At 40.3% G+C, this 20,388-nt stretch overlaps 1 protein-coding gene across 2 annotated transcripts in view; it reads left to right on the top strand.

Moving 5' to 3' along the window:
- Window positions 1-20,388, top strand: part of abhd3 (abhydrolase domain containing 3, phospholipase) — a 72,024-nt gene that overhangs the window by 12,994 nt on the left and 38,642 nt on the right. For both annotated transcript variants that reach the window (XM_059950635.1, XM_059950692.1), the window contains exons 2-4: window positions 8,582-8,745; window positions 9,624-9,806; window positions 20,044-20,089. In XM_059950635.1, the coding sequence (XP_059806618.1) occupies window positions 8,582-8,745; window positions 9,624-9,806; window positions 20,044-20,089 (393 nt within the window). The remainder of the gene's footprint in view (window positions 1-8,581; window positions 8,746-9,623; window positions 9,807-20,043; window positions 20,090-20,388) is intronic.

Raw genomic sequence — 20,388 nt, forward strand, 5'->3', positions numbered from 1 at the left:
GTGCACAGCCAGCTCCAATTCAAAGTCAAAGTAAATTTATTATCAATGTACATATGTGTTACCATATACCAACTTGAATTAATTTTCTTGTTGGCATTTACAAGAAAACAAAGAAATGCAATCAAATTTAAGGAAAACAAAGAGTGTCAAACAACAAAGATTGACAATTGTAAAGTTCCCTCCTGGGGGACAGTATTACTTTTCTTTCTGTTGTCCAAATCCCCTGTTCAGCGATATGCTTGTTTTTCATGCATAGGATTTTGCACCAAGATAATCCAGAGTCATAATCAAAGCTTTAGTGCTTCAAGCTGCAGGACTTGCAAAGATTTGCAAACTAACATCAGGGAGGTTTGCACAGAGAAATCTATTACTCACAGATGTGATGTACTCCCACTATCAAAGGCACTAATACAAAATTCCACTCTTGCTACCACCAGCAGAGAGATATTTTTATGAAATGCTTAAGTGTTTATGTGTTATGTTAATCCCCCAATCCACTTACTGTAGCTGTTAACGAGCAGAGCTGGTTCCTTTGCACCTGTGTACTTACATAATGATCTTATATTGTATTATGACACATTGAGAAAAACATGTGGTTCCTGATTGATTCCCAGGCCAATTAGATTTAAAATTGTTTAATGTCATTACCAGTACATAATTGTAAAGGAGAACAAAATAATTATTACCCCAGGTCTGACATAGAGCAAAAAAAAACAATAAGGTAAATACAATTTTTAAAAAACACGATAAATATAAATACATAAGATAGCCTTTTTTATATACATTGATAGCATGTAGATACATTGATGCTAGGTACAGGGTGCGCATACATAACTTGACTCTGAGAGGAAAATATAAAGTGGCAGTGGTGGGGCTGTGATGGGGTGGGCTAGTCAGAGGAGGTGTCGATCAGCCTTACTGCTGAGAGAAGGTAAATGTTTTTGAGTCTGGTGGTCCTGGCATGGACACTACATAGCTTTCTCCTATTGGGGAGTTTTGACTACCCATTATAGTGCCTTCCTCTCCATAGCAATGCTGATTCTTTACCATCCCCACCTCGCTGACAATCAACATTGGCGTGTCTCTAGGATGCATGCTTAGCCCAATGATCTACTCTCTCTGCACCTCTGACTGTTTGGCTAGGCACAGCACAAATGCCATCTATAAATTTGCTGATGACACAACTATTGTTAGCAGAATTTCAGATGGTGACAAGAAGGCATACAGGAATGAGATAGATCAGCAGGTTGAGAGGCGTTGCAGCAAGAAACTTGCACTCAGCATCAGTAAGACCAAAGAATTGATTGTGGACTTTAGGAAGGTGTAGTCAAGGGAACGCACACCAGTCCTCATCGAGGGATCAGGAATGTATACCAACACAGTGCTGTGTGCTGCATGTTACATGTGCTGTTTGCTATATGTGCTGTGTGCTGTGTGCTATGCATGCTGTGTGCTGCATGCTACATGTTATGTACTGCGTGTTGTGTGCTGTATGTGCTGTGTGCTGTGTACTATACGAGCTGTGTGCTATACGTGGTGTGCACTATACGTGCAGTATGCTATGCGTGCAGTGTGCTATACACACTGTATGCTGTGTGCTGTGTACTATACGAGCTGTGTGCTATACGTGGTGTGTGCTATACGTGGTGTGTGCTATATGTGCAGTATGCTATGCGTGCAGTGTGCTATGTGCTATACATGCTGTGTGCTGCATGCTACATGTTATGTACTGCATGTTGTGTGCTGTATGTGCTGTGTACTATATGAGCTGTGAGCTTTATGTGGTGTGTGCTATACATGCAGTATGCTATGTGTGCGGAGTGCTATACGTACTGTATGCTGTGTGTTGTGTGCTATATGTGCTGTGTGCTATGTGAGGCGTGTTATATGTGCTGTGTGCTGCTGATAATGTATTTTGCACCTTAGCCCCAGAGAAACACTTTCATTTGGCTATATTCATGTATGTTTGAATGATAATTAAACTTGAACTTGAACTATTTAATTATATTGCATTTGTTGCCTAATAGTCAACGTTGAGGAACATTAATAATCTGCTATTGTTGAAATTATGTGTTCATGCCCCCGGCACTCCTTGTTCCATTCTTCAATATGGGTGTAATACTTTTCAATGTCACCACTGATACCTATCGTTAGATTACTGGCACTCCTACTCCACCTTCCCTCTCCTATCTATACAGCAATATTTCACTTTTGTCCTCATTTTCCTAACTTCAGCACTAAAGATTATTCCATTCATTTCTTCCTGAATTTGCTCTTTTTTTTGGCCCACGTTCTCTTGACAACATATACCAAAGTACTGACCTGATGAAGGGTCTCAGTCTGAAACATCTACTGTTTATTTATTTCCATAGATGCTGCCTGACCTGCTGAGTTCAGCCAGAATATTGTGCATGTTGCTATTACATTTATCGTGTTTCTTCAATCCTAAAAATTCCTAAAGATACTCACTGATTGTAAATAATTACAAGGTTTTCATCCCCACTATTCTATCTAGGAATGGATTTTGGAAATCGATGACTCTGTATATGAAGTAGTTCCAGATCTGCTCTGAAAAGTCAATCACTAACTCTATGCTCTGGTTATTTATTTGTGTATTTATTTTTATTCAGAGATATAGCACATAACAGGCTGTTCCAGCCCAATGAACCTGTACTGCCTAATTGCATTCATGTGACCTATTAACCTACTAACTGCTGTATCTCTGACAGAACCAGAATCAAGTTTATTATCACTGACATGTGTTCTGTAATTTGTTGTTTTGTGGCAGCAGTACAATGGAAAACATATAAAAAATTACTAATGTGAATATAAATAAATAAATAAATCACACAGGGAAGGATTAATGAGGTAGTGTTCACGGACTGTCCAAAAATCTGATGGCAGAAGGGAAGAAACTGTTCCCAAAATATTGACTGTGGGTCTTCAGGCTCCTCTATGTCCTCCCCAATGGTAGTAATGAGAAGAGGGTATGTCCTTAATAGTGTGTTCTTAACTGGATGTCATCCTCTTAAGGCACCTCTTGGAGGATTTCCTTGACGGTGGAGAGCGTCATGCCCCTGATGGAACTGGCTGAGTCTTCAACACTCCACAACCTCTTTCAATCCTGCACATTGGAGTCTCTATACCAGGCAGTGTTGTTGTGGTCACACTACTCAACCAACCAATTTCTCTCACTCCTGTGTTTCTCCTCCTCCCCAGTGGCATTATCAGCAAACATATAGATGCTGTTTTATACATGGGCAATTTATGATTCTTATGTCTTGTCTAAGTTGCTTCCTGGGTTACCTCCAATAAAATTATTTAATAGTCCAAATGTCAATACAGTAGTAGGTGTTAAATAAACAGAAAATTCTTATGGGGTATTCTTATAGAGTATTTTGCCACAATGTTTTACCTATCCTCAACTAAATTTTTGGGTTCATACCTGTACTGGCAACGTAGACAGTTCAAAAGAGACTCATTACTCAACAATCCATGACCTCTGACCTGCAGAACACTTTGGAGTTTCCTGATGTGATGTCATGAATAGGGTGAAGGGAAGGATAACTAAGTTGAAGGATAACTGAATTATACCAAAGGACACCAGCATTTGCATTATGGCCTCCTGAACCACAGTTGCATGGAACTAGTACTTAGCCTTTCATTTTAAAAATTTAAACACTAAAACATTAATCATTAACCTGGTATGTAACATGAATGAATTGTTCCGAGGATTGTTGGTACACCTGAATATTAATCTATCTGATACCAAAGGAAATTGGATCCTTGTTTTTGGATGTAGTGCTGCCTACTTATATGTTTATTTACACTTCATATCAAGGGTAAGCTGGTTTATTTTCTTTATTTAATAGTTTTGTGCAATATTCAGCAGCTTTATCAATTAGGTATTTCTTGATAGTGATTTATATTCTACACAATGCTAATTTTTTTATAAATTATTTCTGTTCTTATAAAATAAATTCAATAGTGAATTACTATGCCTGAGTGGTAACATTAGATTATTTTAATTAGGATCTGATCTGATATAAGTACAGATTAAAATTTTTAACATATACTTAAAAATGTTTTTGTGTTTAAATGAAATTAAATGAACCACACAGTCAAGAAGCTCAAACTAGCTATTTGTAAAAGCACCTCTTTTACAAAACAATAACCAACTAAGACTCAAAGGTTCAAAGGTTTATTTAATATCAAAGCATGTATCCATATAACTATATACAATTTTGAATTTGTCTTCTCCAGATAGCCAAAAATTAAAGAAAGAACATGAAAGACTGAAAAGCTTCAGCATGTAGATATTAAGAAAGACTATGTGCTGGAGCTTTTGGAAAGCATCAAGTTGGATAAATTGCCAGGACTGGATGAGATGTACCCCAGATTACTATGGGAGGCAAGGGAGGAGATTGCTGAGTCTCGGGCGATGATCTTTGCATCATCAATGGGGACAGGAGAGGTTCTGGAGGATTGGAGGGTTGTAGATGTTGTTCCTTTATTCAAGAAAGGGAAGTAGAGATAACCCAGGAAATTATAGACCAGAGAGTCTTACTTCAGTGGTTGGTAAGTTGATGGAGAAGATCCTGAGAGACAGGATTTATGAACATTTGGACAGGTATAATATGATTAGGAATAGTCAGCATGGCTTTATCAAGGGCAGGTTGTGCCTTACAAGCCTGATTGAATTTTTTGAGGATGTGACTAAACACATTGATGAAGGAAGAGCAGTAGATGTAGTATATACAGATTTCAGCAAGGCATTTGATAAGGTACACCATGCAAGGCTCCTTCAGAAAGTAAGGAGGCATGGGATCCAAGGGGACATTGCTTTGTGGATCCAGAATTGGCACACCCACAGAAGGCAAAGAGTGGTTGTAGACAGGTCATATTCTGCATGGAGGTCGGTGACCAGTGGTGTGCCTCAGGGATCTGTTCTGGGACCCTTACTCTTTGTAATTTTTATAAATGACCTGGATGAGGAAGTGGAGGGATAGATTAGTAAGTTTGCTGATGACACAAAGGTTGGAGGTGTTGTAGATAGTGTGGAGAGCTGTCAGAGGTTACAGCAGGACATTGATAGGATGCAAAACTGGGCTGAGAAATGGCAGATGGAGTTCAACCCAGATCAGTGTGAAGTGGTTTATTCTGGTAGGTCAAAAATGATGGCAGAATATAGTATTAATGGTAAGACACTTGGCAGTGTGGAGGATCAGAGGGATCTTGGGGTCTGAGTCCCTAGGACACTCAAAGCAACTGTGTAGGTTGACTCTGTGGTTAAGAAGGCATACAGTGTATTGGCCTTCATCATTCGTGGAATTGAATTTAGGAGCCAAGAGGTAATGTTGCAGCTATATAAGACCCCGGTCAAACCCAACTTGGAGTACTGTGCTTATTTCTGGTTGCCTCACTACAGGAAGGATGTGAAAGCCGTAGAAAGGGTGCAGGAGATTTACAAAGATGTTGCCTGGATTGGGGAGCATGCCTTATGAAAACAGTTCGAGTGAACTCAGCCTTTTCTCCTGGAAGCGATAGAGAATGAGAGGTGACCTGATAGAGGTGTATAAGATGATGAGAGGCATTGATAGTGTGGATAGTCAGAGGCTTTTTCCCAGGGCTGAAATAGTTGCCACAAGAGGACACAGGTTTAAGGTGCTGGGGTGTAGGTACAGAGGTGATGTCAGGGGTAAGTTTTTCACTCAGAGAGTGATGAGTGCGTGAAATGGGCTGCCGACAACGGTGGTGGAGGTGGAAATGATAAGGTCTTTTAAGAGACTTTTAGATAGGTACATGGAGCTTTGAAAAATAGAGGGCTATGGGGAAGTCTAGTAATTTCTAAGGTAGGGACATGTTCAGCACAACTTTGTGGGCTGAAGGGCCTGTATTGTGCTGTAGGTTTTCTATGTTTCTATGAAAGTATTTCAGAGAGAAACATCAACCCCCTCCCCCCACACAAAAACACAGCATCCTCATTATCAAGCCCCCAAAACCCCTCTCCTACTTCACAAAACGGAACAGGAACATTGACCCCAAAAAACCCCTCCCCGCACAAAAAAAACTAACAGAACACAACATCAACCCCCAAATCTCCTCAACTCGCAGCACAAGATGGAAAAGAAATGAGCGATAGAACTACAGAATATGAAAACCACAAGTCTGAAGAAGTGCACTCTCCATAAACATAATAATCCAATCCATAAGCACAGAACCATGATACCATCCCACGATATCACTGACATTGATCGAAAGAAAGGGACACCACATGAGTCAGAAAGGCCTACTTGCTTGCCACAGCAATAGGCCGCTCACAGATTCTTTCTCAGGCAGTAATCAAAAGAAAGGCAGTCGGCACTGAACTCTCATTCACCTTCCATGTTTGCCTTGATGTCTCAATCAAAGGACAAGGGAGAAGTTTATTATCTAATTTATCCTAAATTAATTGGGGGTATTGCCATTAAATTAAACCTTTAGTTTATTTGAAAGGTTGATAATTATGACGCCTTAATGAGATGGTGGTGAAATGATTACCTATGACATTATAATGATTTAGAGCATATGACACAGCTTCTGATCACATGATGAGAATCCGGAATGGATTATACTTTTCAAACTTGTAAGGGTAGTTATAGTTTTTAAGAACATGTGGAGACATAAGAACATAAGACATCCTGTAAGAGCAGATTTAGCCCTGTCTGCTCTGCCATTCCATCATGACTGATTTCTTATGTCTTCAAGGTTACCAAGCAACTAGATACTGGTAAATGATAAAGTCAATATTATGCTGAGTTAAGATTATCAAAAGTGTTTCTAATTTCTTCTACCAACATGCCTAATGTGTTTCTTTTCCAACTATATCCATAAGATGTAGGAGCAGAATTGGGCTTATTGAGTCTGCTCAGCTATTTCATCATGGCTGATCCATTTCCCCTCTCAAGCTTGATCTCCTGCTTTCTCCCCGTTTCTCTTCATGCCCTAACTAAGCAATAATTTATCAACCTCTGCCTTAAATATACCCAATGACCAGGCCTCCACAGCTGCATTTAGCAACAAATTCCTCAGATTCATCATTCTCTGGCTAAAGAAATGCTTGCTTATCTCCATTCTAAAAGGATGCCCCTCTATACTGAGGCTGTGTCCTCTGGTCTTAGACTCGCCCAACATAGAAACATCCTCTCCACAACCACACTATCAAGGCCTTTCAACATTCGTTAGGTTTCAAAGAGGTCACCCCTCATCCTTCTAAATTCCAGTGAGTAGAGACCCAGGGCCATCAAACACTCCTCATATGACAAGCCTTTCAATCCTGGAATCATTTTCATGAACCTCATTTGAACCCTCTCCAAGGTCTGATCTTGCTTCTTAGATAAGGGGCCAAACACTGCTCAATATACTTCAAGTGAGGCCTCGCGAGTACTTTATAAAGCCTCAATATTACATCCTTGAAATTCTAGTCCTCTCGAAATGAGTGCTAACATCACATTTGCCTTCCTCACCATAGACTCAACTTGTAAATTAACCTTTAGGGAATCCTGCATGAGGACTCCCAAGTTCCTTCGTGCCTCAGAGTTTTGAATTTTCCTTCCATTTAGAAAATAGTCTACATTTTTATTTCTTTTATCATACATGACCATACACTTCTCGACATTGTATTCTATCTGCCACTTCTTTGCCCATTCTCCTAATCTGCCTAAGTCCTTCTGTAGCCTCTTTACTTCTCAAAACTATCTGCCTCTCCAACTATCTTTGTATCATCTGCAAACTTAGCCACAAAGCCAACAGTTCCACAGAAACAGAAACTTAACACTAGATACTAAACACTGTTTCCTGAAATACTGCATGTATGTCTTCAGGCTCCTGTACCTCCTCTGGTAGTAGTATTAAGGGGACACAGTAATGTAGCGGGTAGCATAATGCCGTCACAGTGCCAGCAACCTGGCTTCAATTCCCACCACTGCCTGCAAGGATTCTGTTCGTGTGGGTTTCCTCTGGGTGTTCCAGTTTCCTCCCACATTCCAAAGATGTATGGGTTAGAAGGTTAATTAGTCACATGGGTGTAATGGGAGTCAGGAAGGGACTGCTCCCATGCTGTATCTCTAAATAAAATACCTCACTTTTAGCTCAAATTCTCTTACTTTGTTGCCGCACAACCTTGTATTCTCTCAGTCCAAATTGTAGAAATGGTACAATTTTTTTTTAAAAAGGGTTGAGGTTTTGAATTAAGACTCTGATGATTGAACAGCAGCATTTGTAGAGGCATGGGGACCATACGTGGAGAGAGAAAAAGAGTTAAAGTTTCAGGTTGATGATTTTACATCAGAACTTGAAGGCCATATAATTATGCCAAGTGCTACTATTGCATACAGAAATGCTCAGCACAATTAGAAAATAAAAGCAACTAAGTCTGGAAATTCACTTCTGATAAACCAGGAACGTAATCTACAGTATGTATGTATAGTTTCATTTTTATAGTGCACTTGCAAGAAGTTGTCTAAACTTTTTTTTAAATATAACTCTAGTAATATTTAAAAACTTGCTTTCAAACTCTAACTATGAGCTTGATTTATTGCAGAAGCCACAGCTTATCACAGGGTCAGCAACACTCTCTGAGTTTCTACGGAGATATTGTCCTGTGGTAACAGAGACGTATTATCCAACCTTTTGGTGCTGGGAATCAAGAGTGCAGACACTGCTCAGGCCATTGATCACAACTAAACCTTGGGTGGAATACAGAAAGTATGCTTCACTGTTTTATTATTTATTGTACCATTAGTATTGTTCGGCATTGATGATTCTTCAGACATTAACCATATTCTCTCAGAAAAATATTTTAAGCAATTCTTTCAGCTGAATATAAATCAGATTTCTATATATATTTCAATCACTAATATTTTAGAAACTTCCATTCATACTAAAATATTTAAGTACAGCTATATTATCCAACTGAAGCTTCTCCATTTTTCATGTTCAACAGATGAAACAATGAACATTATTTTTATAATTCAAATTCTATAACTGCAGTGCTTTTAAAATGTTGAACTGCTGAACAAATTACTAAATAGATTATAAGTAGAAATAATTAATATAATTTGCAATTTTTCCAATCTGAAGTTCCAGAAAATTCCAACCCAAAGCACTGAATATACTGAATATTTTGGCAGCAAGGAGCAATCTGCTAAAGGAATTCAGTGAGTCAAACAGATTTTGTGGAAGGAAATATCCATATATGAATAGAATTGAATCGACTTTATTTCTTACATCCTTCACATACATGAGGAGTAAAAATCTTTACATTATGTCTCTGTCTAAATGTGCAATGTAAAAGAAGCACCGATCCTTCGAGTGAGATTCGAACCAATGACTTAAGGATGACTCCATGTCCTCTACAGAGCTATCAAAGGAAAGGTCCCAGTAGAGAGTTCTGAGGTGAAATATTGATAATTCCTTTCCTCCCATAGATGCTGTTCATCTCACTGAGTTCTCCAGCCATTTGTTTGTTGCTCCAGGTTCTAGCATCTGCTGACTCTTGGGTCTTGAATATTAACTGTTGTATGAACTTATGCTTATAGGAGTCCTACATTTTCAACTTTGTTTTTTTAATCTCCACATTACAGTGAATTGATTAAGGCAGCAGATGATGGACATATTTCCTTGGACTGGAATAATAATGATGACAATACACTCTATCCTGTTTCTGCTACAAGACCGACCATACTTATCTTACCCGGACTTACGGGAACAAGCAAGGAATCCTATGTGCTCCACATGGTTAAACAGAGTGAAAGACTTGGATACAGGCAAGCATTATCTTTATGGATTTTTCTTTTTTATCGCACACATTCCACTTACAATCAGAATCAGAATCTGAGTCAGGTTTAATATCACTGATATATGTCATGAAATTTTTTGCTTTGCAGCCCAAGTACAGTGCAAAATGTAAATATATTTCAAATTCCAGTAAGAAATATATTTTCAAAAATTAAGTCAGTGCAAAAGGAGAGTAAAAATTCATCGGTTAGTCTCTGGTCTGTTCAGAAGTCTGATGGTGGAGGGGAAGAAGCTGTTCCTAAAATGTTGAGTGTGTGTCTTCAGGTTCCTGTTCTTTATCACTACTGTTAGAAATACTGTTCCTAAAATGTTGTGGGTATGTCTTTTCTATTTTTTTTTTAATTCAGTGGTACAGCATGGTAACAGGCCCTTCTAGCCCAGTGAGTTTGTGTTGCCCAATTACACTCATGTGACCAAATAACCTTCTAACCCATACATCTTTGGAATGTGGGAGGAAACTGGAACACCCAGAGGAAACCCACACGAACAGAATCCTTGCAGGCAGCGGTGGGAATTGAACCTGGGTTGCTGGCGCTGTAATGGCATTACACTACCCGCTAGGTTACTGTGCCAGCCTTAATACTACCACCAGGGGAGGTACAGGAGCCTGAAGATACACACTCAGTATTTCAGAAACAGCTTCTTCCCCTCTATCATCAGATTATTCATCAGCCATCATTTTTCCAAGCAGCAAGGAGTACAAGCAACCATTTCCCAGGACAATGTAAGATGTGAGTATTGAGAAATTAAATATACCCCCATCTTGGATCCTCCAGAGTTAGGTATAGCATAATTAAAAGCAATGCATTTCTTTGACTATTCTCTATGAGGCAAAAGGTCCTGGTTCCAATTACAGAAGATTACTGTGCACACAATCAGACTTGCTATATCAGCCATACAGCGTTTAGGCTCAAGAGATAATTCAATGTATTAAGTTCATTAAAACCAGTAAATTATAATCAAATCTATATAATTTTATGCACAAATAACCACTACCTTCCAAGAAAGCTCCAGACTAGGTTAGATCTAGCAATTGAATTTCATGCAACGACTGAAACAAGTTTATACTAAAGGGTGCATAAGAAAAATTGCATCACTTGCATTAGAATCACATCAGATTTATCAATATTCAAGCAATGCTGCACTGTTCATTAGAAACACAGGTCAGGAGTTGAAGTTATTTTCTGTATATTATTTATAAGTATCCTATGTGCGGTTAATACTAATAGATCAGACTGAGATTCTGGAATGGTAAAATGACTTGGGCTATGACTTGGGTTAACAGAAAGTTAACACCAGAAATAGGAGCAGGAAAAATGCTTGGGACCATTCCACCATTCAACAGGATCAAACTTGATCCATTGCCACTGCTTTGCCTGGCACAGAAGAGCATTTCACATCTAAAGCAGAGTCTCCTGGCCAACCTCCTGCACGGTATGTAAGAAGGACATACTCCTTGCATCTTACAATCTGTGCATTTGGTCTCACAGGCAGAACTGTTCCAATTGTGTTCCTCATCAGGTTCCTCCATATGCCTACTGCTTTGCGGAGTCATACTCTGGTGGGTGAATGAAATAGTTCCTTCTCTCTCTCTTCCCTGAATACAGCCTACTAAGCACTTTACTGTTAAAAGTATATTCTGTCCACACAATATGAGTATATGAGCTGGAGCTGAGGAAGGGTAAGTGAAATGATGTAATGTGCATTGAGACTCTAAGTCCTTCTACTCATGTTCCTTTTCAGCAAAAGTGTGGCGGTGGTGGTGGTGAGTTTCTTCTCCGTGATCCTACAATAATAAAGGATAAACAAGAAAGTCAAGCCTGTAAAACAAGGCCCCTTTATGGCAAGAGCTGAAGAACTCAAGCAGAATCTCTTCAGCAGTGGGGAAACTTCAATCATCAGAATCAGATTTATCATCACTGATAGACATCATGAAATATATTGCTTTGTGGCAGCAGTACATTGCAAGACATTAAAATGGCCATAATTCTTTAAAATGAATAAATAGTGTAAAACAGCAGTTTTGAGGTAGTGTTCACGGGTTCATGGTCTGTTCAGAAAGCTGATAGTGGAGGGGATGAAGCTGTTCCTAAAACATTGAGTGTTATTCTTCAAGCTCCTGTACCTCCTCCCTGATGGAAGCAACAAGAAGAGAGCATGGCCCAGATAGTGAGAGTACTTAAAGACAGATGCTGTCTTCTTAAGTCACTGCCTCTTGAAGATATCCTTGATGGTGTGGGGAGGATGTACAGAAAGAGCTTGGAATTGTGTGCCTCTTTGGTGTATCCAAGACAAGGGAATCACCTGCTCCAACACCTATCAGGTGGAGATCCTTCTCCTCCAGACTGGTCAGTCTCTGAGCCTGAGAGGGCTCTGCTCTTAGCAATAGTGAGGTAAACTAGCAAGGTGACTCAAAATATGACTGATTTGCTTAATGAATCTGCGTCTCTCCGTATGGTTGCACGTGTGTGTGTGTGTGTGTGTGTGTGTGTGTGTGTGTGTGTGTGTGAATTATTACCATTACCATTTGCTGCATAAGTTACTTTAAGAGCTGGAGTCTCATATCAGATAACCAACAGCTGCGGTTGTTTCTACTGAAAGGTTTTAAACAACCATGCCACTTTGCATACATTGATGGATTTGTTTACACTGTGTGATCCTTTGACACAAAGCAGAATACTGATTTAATATTCTTATTTTAGAATAAATGAGTTTTAAAGCCTTCATTTTTGAGAACACTGAGATAACTTGGCTTCAGTAATTCCCAATAGAATTAAACCATGCACATTGCAATTAATTTTGACCTCATGTGAAATGTTGATAATACATAGTGAACTATCAACTAGTGCAATAGGGACAGTATACCATCTACTATACATCCCAAAGTGCTTAAGGAAGTGGTCTTCAAAATAATAGATGCATCATCAGTCATCTTCCAAACTTCTATAGACTAGAGAAGTTCCAATGGAAAGTATCTGAAGTGACCTCAAACGTTTAAAAAGAGGGGTTGGGGGAAAACAGGGTATTGTGAAGTCTATATTGATTTTATCTAGTCTTGTCACTGTATCCAAGTGCTTTACCATTACAATGGATTATTATTTTGTACCCACTTATTGACATTAGTATGGTATGCAGTTTTGGACTCCTTTTCTATGGAAGATCCTTGCTAAGGAGGGAGAGTGTAAAGGTTCATCTGTGTGATTCTGGGTTTGGTAGGACTGAAGTATGAAGAAATAATTGGGTTTATATTTGGTAAATTTAAAATAATGAAAGGTGATCTCATGGAAATCTACAAATTTATAACAGGGCCATAAGACCTGATGCACCATCAATAACTCACACTGAGACGTAAGGCGAGATATCGGCTTTTATTGACTGGAAGAAGGAACCAGGAGTGAGTGTCTATCTTACAATGTTCTGGAGACTGAGGCCGAGCGTCAGGCCTCAGATCTCCTTTATACAGGGGCCTGTGAGAGGAGCCACAGGAGCAGTCAGCAGGGGGCGTGTCCAGACAGGCACATAGTTCACCACAAGACCACAAGAGTGAGAAGCAGAATGAGGTTATTTGGCCCATCAAGTCTGCTCTACCATTTAATCATAGCTGATTACCTTTAACCCATTTTTTCTGCTTCTACCTAAACATTAATCCCATTACCCATCAAGAATCCATCAATCTCTCCCTTAAATATAACTTGGAGAAAAGTCCACCTCAGTGCTAAAAATGAAGCAAATGTTTGTGAAACAACAGAGACGTTTGAGCAGGAAGAACTTCAGTCCAGAACCATACTCAGGCCAAAAGCATTTAAGTGGCAGCACCTCCCTGGAAAATCAGTTCAGAGGGGTTTTGTCTGTCCAACGGAGAAATGATGCTTTAAGGACGGAGATCCGAAGCCTGCAGAGGGTCCCAAGGAGCCTTCTTATCAACAAGGTGACAACATTGGGAACCTCACATTTGAGAGGATGTCCTGGACATGGCAATGGCCAGAGGAGGAGTGAGCCTGCCAGCTACTGCCACCATTTGTTGCTAAAACTCTCAAAGCCTGTATTGCAATGGATGAAGAAAGGTCCAACAACTATCCTGACCTGAAGGTGGCGTTTCTGACTAAATTTGGTATCTTGGCAGAAACCTATTGCTAACACTTCTGTTCCAGTACTCTACCACCAGGGAAGTCACCCACAGAGATATATCATCACCTGAGGGGTCTCTACCACCGATGGATTTGACCAGATTGGTGAGGCCTTTGGTCTGGAGCAGTTGCTGCAAGTTCTTCTTCCAGACTCCGGGGTCTGAGAGCATGAGCCAGCGGATCAGCTCACTGCAACCTGACTTGCCCTGAAGTACTTCAATGCCCACAAGGGGACATCATCACATCCATCATTGCAAAGCAACAGACACTCTAATGCCCAAAGGGCATTCCTCCCCAGCCCCACTCCCTGGCCTTCTCCCCGTAACCTTTGATGCCATGTCCAATCAGGAACTGATCAAGCTCTGCCTGAAATACACCCAATTGAATTGAAAAATCTTTACATAAGGTAAAGATGATGAATACTCAGAAAGGGTTGTGGAGGCCTGGAGGGGGCCAGGGGAGATTGATCTCTCCCATCTCAATGGCCAGCAACCAGTGGAGTGCAGAGGGGGTTTGCTGACTTTCCACAGCTGTTCCAGCGGAGACCAGGGCTGGCAAAGGTCCGAACAGATTCCATCGGGATCAGACCTGACCAGGGTTCAGTTTGCCAACACTGCTACAGAATGCCAGAGTGACTTGTGGGGGCCCCGAAGGATGAGATTCAGACCATGCTGGACCTGAGAGCAGGGAGTCATCGAGTCTTCAAATAGTGAGTGGAGCTGTCCAATCACTATCATTCCGAAGAAGGATGGCACCCTAAGGGTATGCATTGACTTCTGGAAGTTGAATGCCATTTCTTTTTAGGTCATCCTATGCTCTGCTTTAGAAAGGATCGGACAAGCAAAGTACAAGACTACTAAAGGCTACTGACAGGTGCCCCTGGTTGACCAATCAAACTCTCTCACTGCTTTTCATGCACCCCTGGGTCTGTTTCGGTTCACCGTGATGCCCTTTGGTCTTCATGGTGCACCAGCAATGCTCCAGTGGCTAATGGACAGGGTGCTGAGGCAGTGAGGACTGCAGCGCAGACTACTTTGATGATGTGGTTGTCTACAGCCAGATTTGGCCAGAGCACATGAACCATCTGTGTAGGGTCTTGGAGAATATTCATCTCACCTTCAAACTACAAAAATGTGAGTGGGAAAAAAGGAAAACCAGGTACATTGGCTACCAGCTGGGACATGGTGAAGTTCAAGCGCAGGTGCACTAAGTGGAAGTGATTCGCAACAGACTTCGACCTCGCACCAAGATGAAGTCCTTCCTGGGTCTGGTAGAGTGGTATCACAGGTTCATTCCCCAATTCAAAACTCTGGTTGCACCTCTGACTAAACTTATTGGGAAGCTTGTAAGCAACCCAGTGATGTGGACAAGTGAGAGCGAAAACCCTTAAAGCTCACATGAGTCCTTCGCCTGTCCTTCAGAGCCCAGACTTTGACAAATGGTCCTTGTCCAAGTGGATGCCTCTGGAGTAGGCATTGTGCAGTGCTGGCCCAAGGAGAGCCTGGAGAAGAGTGACCTGTCCTCTACCTGAGCCAAAAACCCCTCTCAAGGGAAACCAGGTATTCCAACATTGAAAAGGGGAGTCTGGCCATTAAGTGGGCCCTTGACAGCCTCTGGTGTCCGGAATAATCCTTCGCAGGGTGTTTGATCCTTACACAGATTACAGAGTGCTGGCATGGATTCAAACAATGAAGGACCGTAATGCCAGAGTGGTATTATGTCACGGTGGTACCTGGCCTTCCAACCCTTCAAATTCCGTGTCCACCATAAAGCAGGGAAAGGAAATGTTACTGCATACTACCTGTCTCAGCTACTGAGCATTGTTGCTGCTGGAGAGGAGGTTGCTAACATGACCGAGAGCATGTGCTAAGTGCACTTCTTACACATGTGCACTCACACACACACAAACATTGCCTTGTTATTCTGCAGTGAGCGTACACACTTCAATGTCCTCTCTGCTATAATCTCATAATGGGTCCTAAACTGAGCTAATGCACTCAGGTTGGCTTTACCCACCATACACAGCAGAATATTCCATTTCTTTAGTAATGTGAATGTATATATATTGTTTGAATCCTGTATTTATTGTAGGTACTTCTGTTTATTTTGCAATATGTTGTGGGGTGTACCACATTCTAATTCATATGTAGTCTTAACTTAACTTAGAAACATAGAAAACCTACAGCACAATACAGGCCCTTTGGTCCACAATGCTCTGCCAAACATGTACTTTATTTAGAAATTGCCTAGAGTTACACATAGCTCTCTATTTTTCTAAGCTCCATGTACCTATGCAAGAGTCTCTTAAAAGACCCTATTGTATGCCTATAACATAAAAGAATTGGTCCCAACGCAGACCCGTGTGGAACACCACTAGTCACCAGCAGCCAACCAGAAGCAGCTGCCTTTATTGCCACTCTTTGCCTCCTAACAGCCAACCAATCTTCTGTTTTCATTTTCCTGTCCCTTAGCCAATCATTTGCAGACGAGCCTCGGGTACAGGATCGGTCCAACTGCAGCAGCCCTGTAACACACCCGGTTCCGACCGGGGCCGCGCCTCTGCAACAGGCCGACAGAAGCTGCCCGGTACTCAAAGACCGTGGCCCTGGCGTTTTTCCACCCACCACCCCGATCCTGCTGCCGCCAGATGACAAACCTGGTCTTTAGGGCAGTTCTCCTTCATTCGCCTCAAGAACTCCTCTTCTGCCTCAACAGCTCCACTGCGTTACATTCCCAGTGGTTCACCATTGCTCTGGAGTAGACTTCATTGGTAATTAAAGATGTTATGTCCAGTGTAATAACAAGGAGTTAATTGCTCTCAGTAAGGGAGAGAGAGGGGGGCTGTGGGGAGTCCACACTAGACAAGAATAAGTACAGAGCTATTATTGTGTTTACTTGTAGATATTTTGTAAATATTGGCAGTTTTCTTTTCACTATTTTCACTAATTTTGTAAATTTCCTTTTTGACGAATGTAATAAATACCCTTGTACTAAAGTGCTAAGTGACTCCAGCCATTTTTCCTTTGGTCATAACCCACATATCTCACAAGGACATAATTACAAGATCAAATTCAAGAGGACAACAAATCATGGAAGTGCTGATGGATTATCCTATTTACCCTTGGAAAAGGAAATACCTGGAAAATTTACCAAAGAGGGCACTCTTCTTGCCATATTCTCCCTACTGCAAATCATAAGTCTTCCTATACAGCAAAAATGATCCTAAGGGAAACCAGGAAGGTTCCTCAGGACTACAAGGAAACTCAAAATAGCTGGGATGCAGTAGAAATCCCATTTCCCTCAGTATTCCCACTTCACCATTGCTACACAGTGCAGTACACTCCACAACCAACAGTTCACCAGCTACGCCGTTCTTGCTTGCAAGGGTCATCCCTTGCTTTCACACTTGGACCCACTTTCAGAAGGATTATGCAGGACAAATAGCTGAGGAAAAGCTAAGAGCCCCTCAAACAAGGAGTTAGATGTTTCACTTCTGGACAAGAAGTCCTGGTGAGGGACTACAGAGCTGATCAAAAGTAGGTACTTAGAAAGATTAAGAACAGAACTGGACACATTATCACTACCACACAGTGGAGATTGCTTCTGATGTCATCTGGAGGCAACACATTGAAGATTTGAGTAGAGCAGTCAATTGTTAGAGAAAGAAAGTATCTGTAGCTATCAGAACCACTTTCTGTAGTCCCAGAGACAACTTGTACGACCGCCAAGGACAGAGGATGCCCCAGAACCCGAGATTATTTCAAAACCACAACTCTCTCCTGCGATTCCTGCAACTCAGAGCGATTCCCCCTTGTCGGGGAAGACATTACCCCACAAAAGTAAGAAATAGTCCATTGTGATTAAACCTTTAGGCCTGAAGGGGGAAACTTAAAATTTACTATGCTGTGGATGTCTATATAGGAGGTGTATTATATAGTATTGTGTGTGTGTGTATGTATATATATATATATATATATATGTACATGTGTGTGTATATACAGTATATGTATATAAAAAATGACTAGAGAGCAATATGTTACATATTTGAGTTGAGATGCATTCTGTATTGAGTTTATAGCTAAGCAGGGAGGGGTGTGTATTCAGTATTTCAGTAATATTTGTGTAATGTGATAGATATATTGTTTGATTCATTACGTTCATTACGGGTTATATGTAAAAGTACGTGAATAACATATGTCTTCATGCCACCACGTCATAAGCGAGCACCTCACTGAATGTAAAAAAAAGAAACTAAGCACACACATATTGGTTCCTTGTTTCTCTATCAATTAGCTTTATGTTTTGGAGTTACAAAACCTTATACAATGCTTTCTCATTCTCTTCGGCCATTTCTTTCAAAACCCTGATATGTAGTCCAAATGGTCCAGCTGACTTATCTACCTTTGGACTAGTACAGAGAAAGAGCAGCATAGGGAGAGAGCAAGAAACAGTGTCTCATAGAGGTAGATTGTGATGTCAAGGGTCCATTTCATCATACTATGGATTTAATCGTATTATAACACCAGGGTAGAAGCTGTCTTTCAGGCTGATGGAATGTTCTTTCAGGTTTTTATATCTTCTGCCTGAATGGACAGGGAGAGGAGAGAGTATTTGGGTAGGTGGTATTTCCGATTATACTGGCTGCCTGACTAAGACAGTAAAAAGTGTAAACAGTATCCATGGAGAGGAGGCTGGTTTCTGTGATGTCCTCGGCTCTGTTCACAGCGCTCTGCAGTTTCTTGTGATCATTGGCAGAGCAACAGAGATACCAAGCTGTGATGTTTCCAGATAGGATGGTGCATCAACAAAACTTGATGGCAGTCAAAGAGGACAAGCCAGATTTCTTAAAACTACTGAGGAAGTGGAGGTGTTGTTGAGCTTCCTTGGCTGTGATGTCAATATTGTTATCTAGACAGGCTATTGGTGATATTTCCTACTAGGAACTTGAATACGTGGACAAATGAAAAGTGATATGGGAGAAATTAGAGATAGGATACTGAATACAGAATGATAAGCCAATATCAGTTGAATGGTGGAGCAGACCAAATGGGTTGAAAGAACTGCACCTCATTTATATACACTTTCCTGATTCTGCTTGCAGTGATTTCAATTGGCATTGTGAATTTCACGAACTTAAGATTTCAAGAAAATAACTAGCAATTGTCAATCTCTTTCTTTGTTAAAATTCCACAGTTGTAGGACATTTAATCAGTGTCATGAATGTGATACAATGAAAAGCCACTTGACATCTGTTTTCAGGTGCTTTACATATTCTCGGCCAATATGTCTTGCTATGAAAATTTCAGCACTGGAAGTGAACAAAAGGCAACTCTATTTGAAATGCTTGTAACAACATTAGTTTTCCATCGATGCATTGTATCTTAACTCCATAAAAATTTCCAAAATAGTTCTCTTTTCACTTAACAACTGTAAGTACAGTGATAAACCAAATTATTGTTGAGTTCTAGCTCTCTTACAACGCTCAAGAGAAATTTCCTTGAAACCAGAGATCATTTTGAATATAATAAAAAACCAAATTCATTTATTTGAAAAAGCAAAAAAAAATCGGTAGAAATGATTAGATAAATTGGGCTTTGGAACATGGTAGGGTGAGGGAAGATTTAAATGAAGAGCTCTAGATGAAGTATAGGAAACGTCTATTCACAGTGGCATTAAACTTAAGTTAACGAATTGCAAATTTACAAGAAAGCTAAATAGAATCCATTTTAATATAAAAATGGTATGGGTCCAGAATTCAATGCCTTAAAGGGCAGAGGAGAAAGAAATCTGCACTACATTTTTACAACATTGGATATACAATTGAACTTTCTTAATGCACAATCATCTGATAAAGACATGGAAGAAGGAATAGGGAGAATATTAGCTAGATTCTTTCTGTCCTGTATTTAGTGATTGGACCGGATTTTCAACCAGCATGATTTCCCCACCCATATATTTCACCTCAGCAAATATTTATCAAGCCTTCTTAATCACATCATTTATCTTTTGTGTAATAGTTTTAAAAGGCCCTCAGTCATAAAAGGGGAAAATTCTTTAAATTGTTTTCAATTTCTTTCAGGTGTGTTGTTTTCAACAATAGAGGAGTTGCTGGAGAAAGACTTCTGGTGAGTTGTTTTTAATCCATACATACTGTAGGATCATTTGTGTATGCACAAATAAAGTTAAGAGCAACATACAGTTTTTATGGTATCAGTGTGAAGCAATGCTTGACAGAAGTGTACATTAGTAATTCAAGCGCAAGCAATGGAACACCTTCAGTTTCCCCTTGGAAAATCATACACTAATCATGCAAACATTGTCAGAAATTAGGCATACTTATCTATATCAATATTGCAAAGTTTTGACAGGATATTCCATTTCCTGTCAGTATATTCTTTATCCAACTTAAAATCATTTTATCTTC

The sequence above is a fragment of the Hypanus sabinus genome, chromosome 1 (genome assembly GCF_030144855.1).
Source record: "Hypanus sabinus isolate sHypSab1 chromosome 1, sHypSab1.hap1, whole genome shotgun sequence".
Lineage (NCBI taxonomy): Eukaryota > Metazoa > Chordata > Chondrichthyes > Myliobatiformes > Dasyatidae > Hypanus > Hypanus sabinus.